This window comes from Oncorhynchus masou, chromosome 10, assembly GCF_036934945.1.
Source record: "Oncorhynchus masou masou isolate Uvic2021 chromosome 10, UVic_Omas_1.1, whole genome shotgun sequence".
Lineage (NCBI taxonomy): Eukaryota > Metazoa > Chordata > Actinopteri > Salmoniformes > Salmonidae > Oncorhynchus > Oncorhynchus masou.
Window position 1 is genome coordinate 34,641,373 of NC_088221.1, and position 19,891 is coordinate 34,661,263.

Here is a 19,891-nt window from a genome sequence, read left to right on the forward strand (position 1 = left end):
GGTTCTCAATCAGAGTCAGGTGATTCTCGTTGTCTCTGATTGGGAACCGTATTTAGGTAGCCTGGGTTTCACTTTGTATTTCGTGGGTGATTGTTCCTGTCTCTGTGTAGTGTTCACCAGATAGGCTGTAATTAGTTTTCACGTTCCGTTTGTTGTTTTGTATTTATTTAAGTTATTTCATGTATCGCTATCTTTTACATTAAAGACATGAGTAACCACCACGCTGCATTTCGGTCCGACTCTCTTTCAACAAACGAAGAACGCCGTTACACACGGATGGCGTTTCTGGAATGTGCACTCCATCTGTACATATTTTATAGCATCAACGCTTCAGCGTAAAATATGCACAGAAATATGATGCAAAATGTCTTTGAAATCAATGGCAGAGTTTAGCTGAAGCGAGAGAAAATAAACTCAGAATTCAGAATGAAATGTTGCCCATTGACATCTCATATGTTGCCTGATTACAATATTTAATATTGATACGTTAGTAAGTACATGCTGTTTTACTGTAGGCCTTTTTACCTGCTTACAATTTCCACTGTAGTGTACAGTGCCTTTGGAAAGTCAGGTCACTTGACTTTTTCCACATTTTATTACTTTACAACCTGAAATGTTTTTTTTTTACCCTCATCAATCTACACACAATACCCCACAATGACAACGAAAAAACAGTTTTTATTTTTATTTTTGCAAATGTATAAAAAAATAAACAACTGAAATATCACATTTACATACAGTAAGTATTCAGACCCTACTACAAGCTTGGCACACCTGTATTGTGGGAGTTCCTCCCATTCTTCTCTGTAGATCCTCTCAAGCTCTGTCAGGTTGGATGGGGAGGATCGCTGCACAGCTATTTTCAGGTCTCTTTAAGAGCTGGGCAACTCAAGGACATTCAGAGACTTGTCCCGAAGCCACTTCTGCGTTGTGTTGACTGTGTGCTTAGGCTCATTGTCCTGTTGGAAGGTGAACCTTCGCCCCCAGTCTGAGGTTAGTAGCGCTCTGGAGCAGATTTTCACCAGGGAACTCTCTGTACTTTGCTCTGTTCATCTTTCCCTAGATCCTGACTAATCTCCCAGTCCCTGCCGCTGAAAAACATCCCCACAGCATGATGCTGCCACCACCATGCTTAACCGTAGGGATGGTGCCAGGTTTCCTCCAGATGGGACACTTGGCATTCAGGCCAAAGAGTTCAATCTTGTTTTCATCATACCAGAGCTTCTTATTTCTCATGGTCTGAGAGTCCTTTAGGTGCCTTTTGGCAAACTCCAAGCGGGCTGTCATGTGCCTTTTACTAAGGAGTGGCTTCTGTCTAGCCACTCTACTATAAAGGCCTGATTGGTGGAGTGCTGCAGAGATGGTTGTCCTTCTGGGAGGTTCTCCCATCTCCACAGAAGAACTCTAAAGCTCTGTCAGTGTGACCATTGGGTTCTTCGTCACCTCCCTGACCAAGGCCCTTCTCACCCGATTGCTCAGTTTGTCCGGGCGGCCAGCTCAAAAAAGAGTCTTGGTGGTTCCAAACTTTTTCCATCTAAGAATGATGAAGGCGACTGTGTTCTTGGGGACCTTCAATGCAACAGACACTTTTTAGCACCCTTCCCCAGATCTGTGCCTCGACACAATCCTGTCTCATAGCTCTGGACAATTCCTTCGACCTCATGGCTTGGGTTTTGCTCTGACATGCACTGTTAACTGTGGGACCTTATATAGACAATTTATAGACAGGTGAACTCCAATCAAGTTGTAGAAACATCTCAAGGATGATCGATGGAAACATGATGCACCTGAGCTAAATTTTGAGTCTCATAGCAAAGGGTCTGAATACTTAGGTAAAGAAGGTATTTCTGTTTTTGTTTTTCTGTTTTCACTTTGTCATTATGTGGTATTTGTCTTTGGAATGATGAGGCCTTTATTTTATCCCTTTAAGAATATGGCTGTAACATAACAAAATGTGGGAAAAGTCAAGGGGCCTGAATTCTTTCGAGGCTCTGTATGTAGATTGCAAGCCCATCGTAAGTCAATAAGGCTAACTGGATAGCTACTACTATTAGCACACCAAATGGCAACAAATTATTGTTAGCTAGCTACCCACGAACAATCTATCTTGCATAACTTTAGTTTTAGGTCATTTTTTATGCATTCTCCACACTCTTGTCCTCACAAGAGTGAACTCAGAAGAATGTCCACCGAATTTGGAGCATAAGCATGTGGACCACGGTAGTATGCATATTGAGATAACCTGTGTCTCTGGAGGATCTTACCGGGCCATGACAGGTCAGGGATTCACCATCTGCTCTCTCACACTGGGCATCACACTCCACACACACCGAGCCGTTGTCATACTCACGCACCTCCCTGGGGAGAGAGAGAGAGAGATGGAGGGAAGGGAGAGAGGGAGGGAGACAGATGGAGACAGGAAGGGAGGAAAGAGAGGGAAAGGAGAGAAAGAGGAAGGTAGGGAGGGAGAGGGACAGAGAGGGACAGGAAGGCAAGGGAGAGTCGGGGAAGATGTAGACAGTGAGAAAGAACAAAAAGTGTGTCAGATCCAGGCTCTAGAGGAAGGGAGGCAGGCTGTGCTCCTCTGACTCTGTCTAGAGGAATAGCTGGAAGGGTTTATGGCCTCAGGCGCTGCAGTCAATGGGGTACTGTGGTATATACACACTGTTCCACTGTGCATACTGTACACCAGTAGCAACAGCATGCTAAGATGGCTGACATGAGCCTGTACGACTGCAGATGAAAACTAAAGGAGAACTGACTACTAACATACTGCTGTTATTTGCTTAAATCACAATTTGAAAACAAATGCATTACTCATAGGGGAGAGTGGGGTATGTTTCTGCCAAAACATACACAAAACGCTTGCATCTAAACCAAAAGAGATCATTTTAAGATTGTTTTATACAAATACATCAGTTGGGGTCTCCATAAGTTTCAATAGGAGGTCTTAAATCTAGCATGAAAGTGCATCATTGTAGCTGTGTGGGCTAATATAGTAAGGTAAGGTGAGCCAATGGTCATGGGGTAAGTTGAGCCAAGTGTTTTCTTCCCAGGTGTAATGCAAGGTGTTATCGCTGGGATATGAGGTAACAACAGGGCCTGGCCTATGTTAAAAGTGTAAGAAGAAAAGTACAAAATGTTTGTTAGGTGTTAAGCCTATCTAAAAATATGCTTTCAAATATTAAAAGACAAAAAAGTGATTGTGATTGTGTTGAATTGTCTTTAGGAAATAAAGATAGACATAAACTCAGCAAAAGAAAGAAACATCCCTTTTTCAGGACCCTGTCTTTCAAAGATAATTCGTAAAAATCTGCATTGTAAACACTTTCCCAATTAATGAACATGCACCTGTGGAACGGTCAGAGTTATGAAAACTTAGGACACTAAAGAGGCCTTTCTACTGACGCTGAAAAACACCAAAAGGGTCCAGGGTCCCTGTTCATCTGCGTGAACATGCCTTAGGCATGCTGCAAGGAGGCATGAGGGCTGCAGATGTGGCCAGGGCAATAAATTGCAATATTCATACTGTGAAACGCCTAAGACAGAGCTACAGGAAGACAGGATGGACAGCTGATCATCTTCGTAGTGGCAGACCACGTGTAACAACACCTGCACAGGATCGGTACATCCGGACATCACATCTGTGGGACAGATACAGGATGGCAACAACAACTGCCCGAGTTGCACCAGGAATGTTGAATCCCTCCATTAGTGCTCAGACTGTCCGCAATAGGCTGAGAGAGGCTGGACTGAGGACTTGTAGGCCTGTTGTAAGGCAGGTCCTCACCAGACATCGCCGGCTACAATGTCGCCTATGGGCACAAACTCACTGTCGCTGGACCAGACAGGCATGGCAAAAGGTCTATTTTTTACCTTTATTTAACTAGGCAAATCAGTTAAGAACAAATTCTTATTTTCATTGACGGCGTAGGGAAGAGCCTTGTTCAGGGGCAGAATTACAGATTTTTACCTTGTCAGCTCAGGGATTTGATCTTGCAACCTTTTGGTTACTAGTCCAACGCTCTAACCACTAGGCTAGCTGCCACATCTTCACTGATGAGTCGCGATTTTGTCTCACTAGGGGTGATGGTCGGATTCACGTTTATCATCGAAGGTAATGAGCGTTACGCCGAGGCCTGTACTCTGGAGAGCGATCGATTTGGAGGTGGAGGGTCCGTCATGGTCTGGGGCGGTGTGTCACAGCATCATCGGACTGAGCTTGTTGTCATTGCAGGCAATCTCAACGCTGTGCGTTACAGGGAAGGCATCCTCCTCCCTCATATGGTACCCTTCCTGCAGGCTCATCCTGACATGACCCTCCAGCATGACAATGCCACCAGCCATACTGCTCGTTCTGTGCGTGATTTCCTGCAAGACAGGAATGTCAGTGTTCTGCCATGGCCAGCGAAGAGCCCGGATCTCAATCCCATTGAGCACGTCTTGGACCTGTTGGATCGGAGATTGAGGGCTAGGGCCATTCCCCCCAGAAATGTATGGGAACTTGCAGGTGCCTTGGTGGAAGAGTGGGGCAACATCTCACAGCAATAACTGGCAAATCTGGTGAAGTCCATGAGGAGGAGATGCACTGCAGTACTTAATGCAGCTGGCGGTCAGATACTGACTGTTACTTTTGATTTTGAACCCCCCCCCCCTTTGTTCAGGGACACATTATTCAATTTCTGTTAGTCACATGTCTGTGGAACTTGTTCAGTTTATGTCTCAGTTGTTGAATCTTGTTATGTTCGTACAAATATTTACACATGTTAAGTTTTCTGAAAATAAACGCAGTTGAAAGTGAGGACGTTTCTTTTTGTGCTGAGTTCAGTTTAAAAAGGTAGTGGGAATATTTCATTCAGTACAGAAATGTGTAGGCGGCATAACCTACCCTGCCCTTCAAAACTATCATGTTTACATTAATTCTGATTACTTACAGGGATACACAATATCCTGAATTATACACTGAGTATACAAAACATTAGGAACACCTGTTCTTTCCATGACATAGACTTACCAAGTGAACCCAGGTGAAAGCTATGATCCCTTATTGATGTCACTTGTTTAATCCACTTCAATCAGTGTAGATGAAGGGGAGGATACAGGTTATTGAAGGATTTTTAAGCCTTGAGAACTGACATGGATTGTTGAATGTGTGTAATTCAGAGGGTGAATGGACATTTAAGTGCCTTTGAACGGGGTATGGTAGTAGGTGACAGGAGCACCGGTTTGTGTCAAGAACTGCAACGCTGATGGGCTTTTCACGCTGAACCGTTGCCCGTGTCTATCAGGAACAGTCCACCACCCAAAGGACATCCAGGCAACTTGACACAACTGTGGGAAGCATTGGAGTCAACATGGGCCAGCATCCCCATGGAGCACTTCTCACACATTCCGGAGTCCATGCCCTGACCAATTGAGGCTGTTCTGAGGGCAAAAGGGGAGGATGTAACTCAATATTATGAAGATGTTCTTAATGTTTGGTACACTCAGTGTATGTAGATATTTTTGTTCTGAAGAATATTATATTTCCCTGGACAGAGTGATCCTGAATGTAAAAAATGGCTCAACTTACCCCAGTCTCCCCTAGAGATTTTAGTCAAAACAAATATCAAAATAACATTGTACATTAATTTTTCATTTAGCATTATATTCAAGCCGAGCCAAATCCAATATCCCTTTACTTTTACTGGTTGCCACATAATGTGCTGGCAAGTTTTTAAAACTGTGCAAGAATTTGTTCCCAGTTCTAATACATTTATTAAACCTCAATCAATTGCCAGAATCAATGTCAAAATTTGTTTGAGAGAGAGACAGAGAAAACTATTAATAAAATATAGATCCGTGTGAACCTTCAGTATCAGGGAGATTCTGCAGCAGAGAGACCTAAAAAGAAAAATGCTTCTCATTGAAGGCAGGATTGTACTAGAGAGATAAAAGAAGAGAGAGTGTGTGTGTGTGTGTGTGTGTGTGTGTGTGTGTGTGTGTGTGTGTGTGTTCTCCAGTTTAATTTGGCACTGAATGTCACTGGATGATGTCATTGGCTGCGTCCATATACAGTGCACTACTTTTGACCAGGGCCGATAAGGAAAAACATAGGGCGCAAGTCAGAAGAAGCGTACTATGTAGGGACTAGAGTGCCATTTGGGACACATGATTAACTGTTGAGCATGCACACATAGAGAATATACAATCTGATGCATTTCTCTGTGTTACACTATTACACCCTAAAGCGTCACATCTAATTATGTTGGCTATATTGATAGCATCACTTTGGGGTATAGCATGGCTTTCCAGCTAAAGTCAACGGGTGTTCTATACATACAGAAATCAACAGTAAAATAAGAAGTCACTGGCGGGACTTGGAAAGTCAGTAAATAACAGAGACAAAGTAAGACAGAGTTACCTTGGCACCCTGATTTAGACATACAAGGAGAGATGCTATGCGTGAGTGTGTGTGTGTGTCTGCCAGTTCGTGTGGTACTTCTTCCCTCTGCCTAATACCAAGTGGGACTCCTCTGTGGGAACTAAAACCAAATTAGGATTAATTATGCTTTATCCAGACGACACAATGCCATGCAGGGTGGCACGGGAGGTAGGTCTTTGTCTTGTACAGCTATGGTTTAAATGGGTTATGGTTTAACATCTCCTTTAAGCTTTTTTCTCTCTCTCTCTCTCTCTCTCTCTCTCTCTCTCTCTCTCTCTCTCTCTCTCTTTCTCTCTCTCTCTCTCTCTCTCTCTCTCTCTCTCTCTCTCTCTCTGTCTGTCTGTCTGTCTGTCTGTCTGTCTGTCTGTCTGTCTGTCTGTCTGTCTGTCTGTCTGTCTGTCTGTCTGTCTGTCTGTCTGTCTGTCTGTCTGTCTGTCTGTCTGTCTGTCGGTCTCTCTCTCTGGCTTCCGGAATGGTTTCTGTTTCTTACTGTCTCTCTCTTTCTCTCGCTTTGCAGTCAGGACAGAGGCACGGCCTGTCTGTCTGTCTGCTACACTGAGCATTTAACAGCTCTGTTCTAGCAGAACCCAGAGGACAGAAGCTTTTACACACGGACTTGCAGCATGCACTTCTTTACAGGAGGCCCTACCTACATCTCCACTATAACACTCTGTGTCTGTGTCGTCCTGTTTTCTTACCAACCGTTTGTGTTGACTCAGTCAGAGGCATTTGTGCACTGGAAATAAACAATTCATGCATTACAGTAGATATTTTTCCTCCTAATGTAAGAGTGCCCCATAGTGAACACGACATTGTCTCAATCATAAATACATACTATTGAGTAGTTTCCCAGGTTCTCCATTGATCTTTTTAGTCCCAGACTAGGCTTAATCTGCATTTGGGAAACCGCCCCTAAATGTTATACAGAATGTAAATCTCAGTAGACTTCAATCAGTAGCGTCTCGTGGCTCTGTGATTGGTTAGTAGCATCTCTTGCGACTCTTTGATTGGCCGAGCTGTGAGAGGTGGAGTGCAGACAGGCAGACAGGTAGGCAGAGCGTGGCCCCGTGCGCAAGCAGTGACTGTGACACGCAGTGACACGCCTAACCCCCCTGCCCTCGTTTGGCATACCTCTCCAAACTGGCCTCACGCTTCTCGACCACGAAGGGTCCCGACGGCTGCCTGGACCTAGAGCCTATCAGGCTGGAAGGAGAAACAGTCATCCATTTCAGTGTCTACTGTAGTGTACACCAGCCATAGACATATAGTCTATTTCTAGACATACAGTAACTATCTAGTTATTCTATTTCTATGTATACATTACCCAGACACCACAGTCTGGTTTACAGTTCAGATGGTGACGTTTAACTTTGAACGTCTCACCTGTTGTCTCACAGCCTTTTAAACAATGTATTAGAGAGGATTATACAGGTAAACAACAAACACAACACATAACAAAATGTAGAGATTTAAAAAATAATGCAGGAAATTCTCCTACGAACCCATAACCAATACCCCCCGATCAAGTACACTCCCCCATGTTGTCACCTATGCTCCTACTCACAGTAAGTACACTCCTGTGCGTGTGTGTGTGTGTGTGTGTGTGTGTGTGCGTGCGTGCATGTGGGTGTGTGTTTCTGTCTCACATATTGTAACATCCGTACTCTGTAATCCACACTGCAACAGATCAGAACTACCATCTTATTTCCCCTGTTATTCACTCACTGGAGTGTATTGTTGCGGTGGTTTATCCTTTTTGTATGAAGTTCTCTGTGCTGTGTTTGACCTGTTCTTGTCTCTGCATGCATCCCAAATGGCATCCTAATCCTTATAAAGTGCTCTACTTTTGACCAGGACCCATAGCGCTCAGGTCAAAATGAGTGCACTATATGGGAATAGGATGCCATTTGGGAAGTAGTCTCATCTATTTTTCTCTGACATTTAAGTCCATTCTTGCAGTATTTTTCTGTCATTCTCCTGAGCCTTTAGATTGTGTTTACACCATGTTTTCTCCCATTATCAGAATGAAAAAGGGAAGAGACTGGCGTCTGCACAGACAGTAGTTATATTTTACACTCAGTAGTCTGTGGAGCAGGTAATACATGCTGAGATACATAGTACTACTCTTAGAAATGGCATAGTACTACTCTAAAACTATGAAAGAGGACCTTACAGGGTCCCACCCCAGTGACAAGCGGCTGTAACCCTTTAGGAACAAATATAAACCTTTATTTCTGAGAGTGGACTGAAAAAAATCACTATATCAAAACAATTCAGATCTAGAAGCCATCAAAAGAAGTTGTAACTTACAATGAGGTAAAAGTTAAAGATTTGTTAGTTTGACGGCTGTATTTGCCTTTATCTTCATGCATATTGAGAGTGATACTGTCATAATGTCATTGTGTTATACTGTCAAGAGTCTACAGTATCTCTCATTGTTTGAAACTGTAACTCACCCTTCATAGAGATTGCAGGTGTCCACACAGATGCGTCCCCTAATAAAGTAGCGACAGGATAGGCACTGGTCTGGTCCTGGCCCCCAGCAGCCAGCGTCCGAACACAGAGGGTCACACACCATCTGCTCAGTAGCTGAGAAACACAAGAATACAGGTTAGGGTTAGGGGTTAGACAGAAGGTCAAACACCATCCACAGTAGCTGAGAAACACAAGAATACAGGTTAGGGTTAGTGGTTAGACAGAAGGTCAAACACCATCCACAGTAGCATGACAGAAGGTCAAACACCATCCACAGTAGCTGAGAAACACAAGATACTGGACACTGACAGTATTTATAAATCAAACACCATTTGACAGGGTTTATCTGACAGTATTTATAAATGTTTGAAAAATATTGTTGGAACCATTGACTAACCATAACCCTAACCCTAACCCAGAAGTGATGAAATTACTTAAGCTCTAAAGAAGGCTAGAAGGCCTTTTTCATTCTCTTATTCAGAGCAAATAGGGTTAAGTGCCTTGCTCAAGGGCACATTTACAGACTTCTCACTTAGATGGCTTGTGCATTCAAACCAGTGACCTTTCCATTACTGGCCCAACACTGTTATTTGCTAGGCTACCTGCCACCCTCATATCTCAATAACCCAGCACCAATAACCCAGCACCAATAACTCAGCACCAATAACACAGCACCAATAACCCAGCACCAATAACTCAGCATCAATAACCCAGCACCAATACCCCAGCACCAATAACCCAACCCTGCTTTAAAGCTTGTAACCCAGTACCAATAACCCAGCACCAATAACTCAGCACCAATAACCCAGCACCAATAACCCAACCCTGCTTTAAAGCTTGTAAACCAGCAGTTGGCTGAACCAAACAATAGAGTGTGTGTTCATATAAGGCCAGTCAGTAAAACAGAGGTTTCAACTCTCTGTCCTCCTCTCTGTCCATCTGAGGGAGGGTGGATCCATGGTCAAATGCTAATTGTCTCTCTGTCTGTGATCTGGGACAGGTAATGGCAGCCAGACCCACCATGGAGATATATATCAAAGCCCTTTGTTAGAAGTGCATAGTGAATTTAGAGCAGGTATCTACAGCAGAGAGGGAGAAACATGCACAACACACGTCTGTGAAAGGAGACACACTGTGGAGCTGAATGTGGACCCAGCTGTAGCTGTGTTCTTCCATTATAATAGTGCTGACCAAACAGTGACGGGGTACTAAAGTAGCTTGAATAACACCTGGTACAAGCTAACACTGATGACGAACGATAAGACAAGGGGAAACAAAAGGGGGGAAAACAAAGACAGAAAGTGGAACATTTGCCCTTAACTCTATCATCTATTTTCAGCGTCAGTAAATGCTGGCAAATTAAATGATGAAGGAAACAAGAGAGAGAGAGGGCTTTAAGTCCAACCGTCCCTCTGTGCAGGAAATAGGATCTCTGTACTCAACTGATATGAGAGGACGGATGCCATACCACTGCAGCATGAGTAGCCTACTATCTGTGCATAATAATACCAGGAGTGAGGTCCCTCTGCAGCTCTGTTTATATATGGTTGGTACTATCGTCACAGACTGTTCAAATGGAGGAGCTGGCCAGCCCACACTCCAGATTAGTTTCTAGGTTCTAAGATTGTTACCCAACATTGTGAGAACATTGTGAGAACACTGTCAGAACATTGAGGGTCTGAGGGGCTACTATCACATACAACGGTTGTGTCTCAGATGGCACCCTATTCCCAATACAGTGTGCTACTTTTGACCAGGGACCTATGCACAATGGTCAAAAGTAGTACACTCAAACGAATATGCTACCATTTGGGATGTAGCCAAAATGTCAGAAGTGATTTCCATTCCCCTTGCGGCCGAATGTGGTGTCTGGCAGGTCTACAGCAACAGAGAGCAACAGGCTGTCTGGCCTGGCCTAATTCAGCATTGCACCCTTCTGTCCTGCCCTGCCACTGGCTCTGTACTGGCTTCCCCTCCCACCGGAGAAGCATAAAGAGACTGCATGTGTTTGTTGGGCACCAGAGACAGAGCCCGCAGAGCTACAGTCACAATCATTCCACCCTGACTTTGAGGTTCAGGCCAAATGTAAGTCAGGGGGCATTCTGTGTTTTGGTGTCATGTCCAGAATGCTTAAGAAATGTGAAAATGAAAAGCGCATGCGCACGACAGAGGAGGGGGAGAAGTGGTGAGTGAGTGAGTGAGTGAGTGAGTGAGTGAGGGAGGGAGGGAGGGAGGGAGGGAGGGGAGGGAGGGAGGGAGGGAGGGAGGGAGGGAGGGAGGGAGGGAGGGAGGGAGGGAGGGAGGGAGGGAGAAAAAAATAGAGGGCATGAAAGCTGTGCTATCTGTGTGAAACAAAAGCATTTCTGTTCCAGTTCCAGTGCTTCACTGTGTGCTTCAAAGATGTAGGCAACCAGGCAGAGAGACAGAGAGGCAGAGACAGAGCAGAGAGAGTGAGAGAGAGAGAGAGAGAGAGAGAGAGAGAGAGGAGAGAGAGAGTGAGAGTGAGAGTGAGAGAGGCAGAGCAGAGAGAGAGAGAGAGAGAGAGAGAGAGAGAGAGAGCAGAGAGAGAGAGAGTGAGAGAGAGGCAGAGCAGAGAGAGAGAGAGAGAGAGGCAGAGAGAGAGAGTGAGAGAGAGAGAGAGAGAGAGAGAGAGAGAGAGAGAGAGAGACGAGTGAGAGAGAGTGAGAGAGGAGAGGCAGAGAGAGAGTGAGTGAGAGAGAGAGGCAGAGAGAGAGAGAGAGAGAGGCAGAGAGAGAGAGAGAGAGAGAGAGAGAGAGAGAGAGAGAGAGAGTGAGAGTTGTAACGATACAGTACACAATGGGAACAAAAAGATGCCGACATCAAAGTTTCTGACTCCCATTGAAAACACACAGTTTGGACTCGATTGACGTCAAAGCGCTGAGCCAGGTCCATCTTCAGGAAGCGGAGACGCAGGAGGGGATTGTCAAACGAGCCAAGTAACCAGAGCCGAGAGAGGGCTTCCAACAATGGGCCGACGTCAACGGAAGACAATACCCATCATGCATCAAAACATCCTACTTCTGAATGAAAAATAAGGAGAAAAGGAAGAAGAAAGAACCACAGGTCCATTTGATTTCGTCTCCGTTTTTCAGGGATAAAGAGAAGACGAGGCCTAAACATGTGGATGTAAATCTGCATCCCAAATGGCGCTCTATTCCATACATAGAAAATGCACTACTTAAAATAGTGTACTGTATTGCTATAGTGTACATCTTAAAGTAGTGCATTTTGTATGGATTAAGGCCATAAGCTAAGTAGTAATTAAAGTGTGTGTGCTTGGTGAACACTTCACGAGGCTACCGTCTCTATTTTCTTCTCCTTATCAAAGGTTTACTACACAACCTGCATAGAAACTGGGGGGTAGAGCCTGTCTTTCCACCTTCCACCTTGTGCTATGGCTAGGGTAACACACACACACAAGCACGCACAAACACACAGGAACACGCCTGCACGCGCACACACACACAAACACAGTGAAGGAGAACTATCTGACTCATAGACACAGTCCAACTTCTCAAAGTCAGCCAGCTAATAGTGTGTGACACCTGAAGACTGTTGAGGAGGGAAGAGAAGAAAAGGAGAATAGGGGAAGAGGAAGAGGAGAAGAGAGGGAGATGGGTAGAGGAGAGGAGGGGGGAGGGACGGGGGAGAAGAGGAGTGAGGAGAAGAGGGGAAGGAGGAGGGAAGAGGGGGGAAGACGAGTGAGGAGGAGAAGAGGGGGAAGAGGAGTGAGGAGAAGAGGAGTGAGGAGGAGAGAGAAGAGGGGAAGAGGAGTCAGTAGAAGAGGAGTGAGTAGAAGAGGAGAAGAGGAGAAGAGGGGAAGAGGAGTGAGGAGAAGAGGAGTGAGGAGAAGAGGGGAAGAGGAGAAGAGGAGTGAGTAGAAGAGGAGTGAGGAGAAGATGAGAAGAGGGGAAGAGGAGTGAGTAGAAGAAAAGAAGAGGAGTGAGGAGAAGAGTAGAAGATGAGAAGAGGAGTGAGTAGAAGAGGAGAAGAAAAGAAGAGGAGTGTGTAGAAGAGTAGAAGAGGAGTGAGGAGAAGAGTAGAAGATGAGAAGAGGAGTGAGTAGAAGAGGAGAAGAGTAGTGAGGAGAAGAGTAGAAGAGGAGAAGAGGAGTGAGTAGAAGAGGAGAAGAAAAGAAGAGGAGTGAGTAGAAGAGTAGAAGATGAGAAGAGGAGTGAGTAGAAGAGGAGAAGAGTAGTGAGGAGAAGAGTAGAAGAGGAGAAGAGGAGTGAGTGGAAGAGTAGAAGAGGAGTGAGTGGAAGAGGAGTGAGTAGAAGTGGAGTGAGGAGAAGAGTAGAAGAGGAGGAGAAGAGAAGAGAAGAGGGGAAGAGGAGTGAGTAGAAGAGGAGTGAGTAGAAGAGGAGAAGAGGAGTGAGTAGAAGAGGAGAAGAGAAGAGAAGAGAAGAGGGGAGGAGGAGTGAGTAGAAGAGGAGAAGAGAAGAGGAGAAGAGGAGTGAGGAGAAGAGAAGAGAAGAGGGGAAGAGGAGTCAGTAGAAGAGGAGTGAGTAGAAGAGGAGAAGAGAAGAGGGGAAGAGGAGAAGAGGAGTGAGGAGAATAGGAGTGAGGAGAAGTGGAGTGAGGAGAAGAGAGGAGTAAGAAGAAGAGAAGAGTGAGGGAGAAAGAGGAGTAAGAAGAAGAGAGAAGAGGAGTGAGGAGAAGGAGTGAGAGAGAAGAGAGAAGAGGAGTGAGTAAGAAGAAGAAAGGAGTGAGGAGAAGAGAGGAGAAGAAGAAGAGGAGAAGAGGAGTGAGGGAGAAGAGGAGAAGAAGAGGAGAAGGGAGAATAGAAGAGGAGTGAGAAGAGGAGTGAGGAGAAGAGGAGAAGAGGAGTGAGGAGAAGAAGAGGAGTCAGAGGAGAAGAGAGAAAGTAAGAAGAGGAGTGAGGAGAAGAGAGAAGAGGAGTGAGGAGAAGATGAGTGAGGAGAAGAGGGGAAGAGGAGTGAGGGAGAAGAGGAGTGAGAGGAGAAGATAGGATTAAGAAGAGAAGGAGTGAGGAGAAGAAGTGAGGAGAAAGGAGGAGTGAGGAGAATAGAAGAGGAGTGAGAAGAGAAGAGTGAGGAGAAGAGGAGAGAGGAGAAGAGGGAGGAGAGGAAGAAGAGGGAGAAGAGAGGAGTAAGAAGAAGGGGAGAAGAGGAGTAAGGAGAAGGGAGAGAAGAGGAGAAGAGGAGTGAGGGAAGAGGAGAAGGAGTGAGGAGAAAGAGTGAGGAGTAAGAGAAGAGGAGTGAGGGAGAGGAGGAGTGAGGAGAGGAAGAGGAGAAGGGGAGAGGAGTGAGGAGAAGAGGAGGAGAAGAGGAGTGAGGAGAATAGAGGAGTAAGAAGAAGGAGAAGAGGAGAAGAAGAGAGGAGTAAGAAGAAGAGGAGAAGAGGAGAAGAAGAGTGAGGAGAAGAGGAGGAGGGAGGAGAAGAGGAGTGAGGAGAAGAGGAGTGAGGAGAGAAGATGAATGAGGAGTAAGGAGAAGAGAAGAAGAGGAGTGAGGAGGAGGAGAAGAGAATAGAGTGAGGAGAAGAGGAGAAGAAGAGGAGTGAGGAGAAGAAGAGGAGAAGAGGAGTGAGGAGAATAGAAGAGGAGTGAGAAGAGGAGTGAGGAGAAGAGGAGAAGAGGAGTGAGGAGAAGAGGAGTGAGGAGAAGAGAGGAGTAAGAAGGAGAGGAGAAGAGGAGTGAGGAGAAGAGGAGAAGAGGAGGAGTGAGAAGGGAGAAGAGGAGAGTGAGAGGAGAGGAGGAGAATAGAAGAGGAGTGAGAAGAGGAGTGAGGGAAGAGGAGAGAAGAGGAAGTGAGGAGAAGAGGAGTGAGGAAGAAGAGAGGAGTAAGAAGAAGGGAGAAGAGGAGAAGAGTGAGGGAGAGAGAGGAGAAGAGAAGAGGAGTGAGAGAAGAGGAGAGGAGGAGAAGAGGAGTGAGGAGAATAGAAGAGGAGTGAGAAGGAGTGAGGAGTAAGGAGAAGAGGGAGGAGTGAGGGAGAAGAAGAGGAGTGAGGAGAAGAGGAGTGAGGAGAAGAGGAATGGGGAGAAGAAGTAAGTAAGAAAGAAAAGGAGAAGAGGAGTGAGGAGAAGAGAAGAGGTGAGGAGAAGGAGTAAGGAGAAGAGGAGAAGAGGAGTGAGGAGAAGAGAGGAGTAAGAAGAAGAGAAGAGTGAGGAGAAGAGAAGTGAGGAGAAGAGGAGAAGAGGAGTGAGGGAATAGAAGAGGAGTGAGGAGAAGAGGAGTGAGGAGAGGAGGAGTGAGGAGAAAAGGAGTGAGGAGAAGAGGAGAAGAGGAGTGAGGAGGAGAGGAGGAGTGAGGAGAAGAGAGAGGAGTAAGAAGAGGAGTGAGGAGAAGAGAGGGGGAGAAGAGGAGAAGAGGAGAGGGAGAGGAGGTGAGAAGAGAAGGGGGAGAAGAGGAGTGAGGAGAAGAGTAAAGAGGAGAAGAGGAGTGAGGAGAAGAGAGAGAAGTAAGAAGAAAAGGAGAAGAGGAGTGAGGAGAAGAGGAGAAGAGGAGTGAGGAGAAGAGGAGTAAGGAGAAGAGGAGAAGAGGAGTGAGGAGAAGAGAGGAGTAAGAAGAAGAGAAGAGTGAGGAGAAGAGAAGTGAGGGAGGAGAAGAGGAGTGAGGAGGAGAGGAGAAGGGGAGTAAGAAGAGGGGAGAAGAGGAGTGAGGAGAAGAGGAGAAGAGGAGTGAGGAGAGGGAGGAGTGAGTAGAGAGGAGTAAGAAGAAGAGGAGAAGAGGAGTGAGGAGAAGAGGAGTGAGGAGAAGAGGAGAAGAGGAGTGAGGAGAAGAGGAGTGAGGAGAAGAGGAGTGAGGAGAAGAGAGGATTAAGAAGAAGAGAAGAGTGAGGAGAGGAGTGAGGGAAGTGGAGAAGAGGAGAAGAGGAGAATAGAAGAGGAGGAGAAGAGGAGTGAGGAAGAGGAGAAGAGGAGTAGGAGAAGAAGGGGAGAAGAGGAGTGAGGAGAAAGAGGAGAAGAGGAGTGAGGAGAAGAGGAGAAGAGGAGTGAGGAGAATAGAAGAGGAGTGAGAAGAAGAAGAGGAGTAAGAAGAAGAGGAGTGAGGAGAAGAGGAGTGAGGAGAAGAGAGAAGTAAGAGAGGAGAAGAGGAGTGAGGAGAAGAGGAGAAGAGGAGTGACGAGAAGAGGAGTAAGGAGAAGAGGAGAAGAGGAGTGAGGAGAAGAGAGGAGTAAGAAGAAGAGAAGAGTGAGGAGAAGAGGAGTGAGGAGAAGAGGAGAAGAGGAGTGAGGAGAAGAGGAGTGAGGAGCAGAGGAGAAGAGGAGTGAGGAGAGGAGGAGTGAGTAGAAGAGGAGAAGAGGAGTGAGGAGAATAGAAGAGGAGTGAGAAGAGGAGTGAGGAGAAGAAGAGTAGAAGAGGAGTGAGGAGAAGAGGAGTGAGGAGAAGAGGAGTGAGGAGAAGAAGAGGAGTAAGAAGAAGAGGAGAAGAGGAGGAGTGAGAAGAGGAGAGAGGAGAATAGAAGAGGAGTGAGAAGAAGAAGAAGAGAGGAGTAAGAAGAAGAGGAGAAGAAGGGGAGTGAGGAGAACAGGAGTGAGGAGAAGAGGAGTGAGGAGAAGAGAGGAGTAAGAAGAAGAGGAGAAGAGGAGTGAGGAGAAGAGGAGTGAGGAGAAGAGAGGAGTAAGAAGAAGAGGAGAAGAGGAGTGAGGAGAAAGAGAGGAGTAAGAAGAAGAGGAGAAGAGCAGTGAGAGGAGAAGAGGAGAAGAGGAGTGAGGAGAATAGAAGAGGAGTGAGGGAGAAGAGGAGTGAGGAGAAGAGGGAGAAGAGGAGTGAGGAGAAGAGAGGAGTAAGAAGAAGAAGAGTGAGGAGGAGAGGAGTAAGAAGAAGAGGAGTGAGGAGAAGAGGAGTGAGGAGAATAGAAGAGGAGTGAGGAGTGAGGAGAAGAGGAGAAGAGGAGTGAGGAGAAGAGGAGTGAGGAGAAGAGAGGAGTAAGAAGAAGAGGAGAAGATGAGTGAGGAGAAGAGCGATACCTTGTCAGTTGTCCAACTGATTGTAATTCAACTGAAATGTGTCTTCCGCATTTAACCCAGCTTGGGGGATTCGATCCAACAACCTTCCGGTTACTGGCCCAATGCTCTAACCACTACCTGTAACTGATTTACATTAATACATGAATGCCTAAGACTGAGAGATTGGTAGGAGAGGAACCAGTGGTAACTGAATTCTCTCATGAGTTCAATTATACCGCACTCTATAATAATTGTAGCTCTTTACAAGATTTACAAGATTTGACTGTACAATGTTGACAAACAGTATCAGAAACAGCGTCCAGATCTAAGTTGGGTTCGGACTGAAATTAGTTGAGTGTGTGTGTATGTTTGTGTATACACAGTCTTGTGTGCGTGCATTTGTGTGAGCATTTGTTTGTATGTGTGTACGTGTGTGTGTGTACCTCTATGTGTGTGTGTGTAAGCGCCTGTGTGTGTGTGTGTGTGTGTGTGTGTGTGTGTGTGTTGTGTGTGTGTGTGTGTGTGTGTGTGTGTGTGTGTGTACCTCTATGTGTGTGTGTGTGTGTGTGTGTGTGTACCTCTATGTGTGTGTGTGTGTGTGTGTGTGTGTGTGTGTGTGTGTGTGTGTGTGTGTGTGTGTGTGTGTGTGTGTGTGTGTGTGCATGTACATGTGTGTGTGTGTGTGACTCACTGCACTCTTTAGGGTCTCTGTTGTTGCGTATGAGGACCTTCTGGTTGTTGGCTCTGAACAGGCCGGTCCAGTTGACGGTGTTGTAGTAGCACAGCTGACTGTTATTGGTGATGTACACGTTACCAGCACTGATCTCATTCAGGGACTGGAGCTGGAGGGACGAGATCCACTGCTGCTTCAACACAAGGAGAGAGATACCACTGGGAGAGGAGAAGGGAAAGGGGTAGGGGAGAGAGGGGGAGAGGAGGGGAAAGGGAGTAGGGGAGAGAGGGGAGAGAGGAGGGGAAAGGGAGTAGGGAGAGAGGGGGAGAGGAGGGGGAAGGGGGGAGGGGAGAGGGGAGAGAGGGAGAGGAGAGGGAAAGGGAGTAGGGGAGAGGGGGGAGAGGGAGAGGAGGGGAGAGAGGGGAGAGGAGTAGGGAGAGAGAAAGGAGAGAGTAGGGGGAGGGAGGAGGAGAGGGGAAAGGGAGTAGGGGGGAGGAAGATGGAAGAGGGGGAGAGGAGGGGGAAAGGGAGTAGGGGAGAGGGGGAGAGGAGAGGGTGAGGGAAAGATAGGGAAAGGGAGTAATGGGAGAGTGAGATAGGGGGAGAGGAAAGAGAAACAGGAATAAGATGGAGATGGAGTAGAAACAGGAGAAGAGGGGAGAGGACAGACAGAGGAGAGATGGAAAGGGAGAATAGGGAGAGATGGAAGGGAGAATAAGGTAGAGATGGAAAGAGAAACAGACAGAATAAGGTAGAGATGGAAAGAGAAACAGACAGAATAAGGGAGATGGAGAAACAGACAGAATAAGGGAGATGGAAAGAGAAACAGACAGAATAAGGAGATGGAAAGAGAAACAGACAGAATAAGGTAGAGGAGATGGAAAGAGAAACAGACAGAATAAGGTAGAGATGGAAAGAGAAACAGACAGAATAAGGGAGATGGAAAGAACAGACAGAATAAGATGGTAGAGATGGAAAGAGAAACAGACAGAATAAGGGAGATGGAAAGAGAAACAGACAGAATAAGGTAGAGATGGAAAGAGAAACAGACAGAATAAGGGAGATGGAAAGAGAAACAGGAATAAGATGGAGATGGAAAGAGAAACAGACAGAATAAGGTAGAGATGGAAAGAGAAACAGACAGAATAAGGTAGAGATGGAAAGAGAAACAGACAGTAAGATGGAGGATGGAAAGAGAAACAGACAGAATAAGGTAGAGATGGAAAGAGAAACAGACAGAATAAGGTAGAGATGGAAAGAAACCAGAATAAGAGAGATGAGACAGACAGAAAAGGGGATGGAAAGAGAAACAGACAGATAGAGATGGAGAAACAGACAGAATAAGGTAGAGATGGAAACAGACAGAATAAGGTAGAGATGAGACAGACAGAATAAAATGGAAAGAGAAACAGACAGAATGTAGAGAGAAAGAAAAACAGACAGAATAAGATGGAGATGGAAAGAGAAACAGACAGAATAAGGTAGAGATGGAAAGAGAAACAGACAGAATAAGGTAGAGATGGAAAGAGAAACAGACAGAATAAGGTAGAGATGGAAAGAGAAACAGACAGAATAAGAGATGGAAAGAGAAACAGACAGAATGGTAGAATGGAAAGAGAAACAGACAGAATAAGGTAAGGTAGAGATGGAAAGAGAAACAGGCAGAATAAGGTAGAGATGGAAAGAGAAACAGACAGAATAAGGTAGAGATGGAAAGAGAAACAGACAGAATAAGGTAGAGATGGAAAGAGAAACAGACAGAATAAGGTAGGGATGGAAAGAGAAACAGACAGAATAAGGTAGAGATGGAAAGACAGAAAAGGTCAGACAGAATAAAGAGAGAGAAAATAAAGACAGGTGGGTAAAAAGAAAATAGATTAATTCCAAGTTAATACACAGATGATGTTATTCCTGCATGGAGAGTGTGTTAGACTGTTAGCAAACCAACTGACACAGATCTGTAAATCTTTACAAAACACTTTGACAGTGTCTTCAATCCCTGTGATGCGCACAGCATGCTCCTACAGATAGAGTACCAAAGGCACTCTACCTCTCTCTCCCTTCTCTCTCTCCTTCTCTCTGAAAGGGTCTTTACGTCCCAGAAAGGGCCTTGAAGAGAGGGAGTAGGGAGTGTACAGAGGCACTCAGACTAACAAGAATACAGCTCTCCACTTAGTGATAGGCCACAATGTGTGTGAGTGTGTATGTGTGTGTGTTTACTTTAAATTGTTAACATGTCATTCTCACACCCACCCTCTCTGCTTGCTAACATAAGCTGCTATGTCTACTGTAAGCTCTAATAGCGTATAATGATGTTATACGCTAGTAATATCTTGAAAATAAACTGCTAGCTAGTTAGTTAATGTCACCAAAGCAAATCATCACCT

At 45.6% G+C, this 19,891-nt stretch overlaps 1 protein-coding gene across 1 annotated transcript in view; it reads right to left on the minus strand.

Moving 5' to 3' along the window:
* The window catches only part of LOC135547567 (receptor tyrosine-protein kinase erbB-4-like), a 638,243-nt gene that overhangs the window by 112,789 nt on the left and 505,563 nt on the right, over positions 1-19,891 (minus strand). Inside the window, exons 12-15 of the mRNA XM_064976681.1 lie at positions 17,523-17,722; positions 8,881-9,013; positions 7,556-7,627; positions 2,265-2,358 (exon numbers count right to left, since the gene is read on the minus strand). Of these exons, the coding sequence (XP_064832753.1) occupies positions 2,265-2,358; positions 7,556-7,627; positions 8,881-9,013; positions 17,523-17,722 (499 nt within the window). The remainder of the gene's footprint in view (positions 1-2,264; positions 2,359-7,555; positions 7,628-8,880; positions 9,014-17,522; positions 17,723-19,891) is intronic.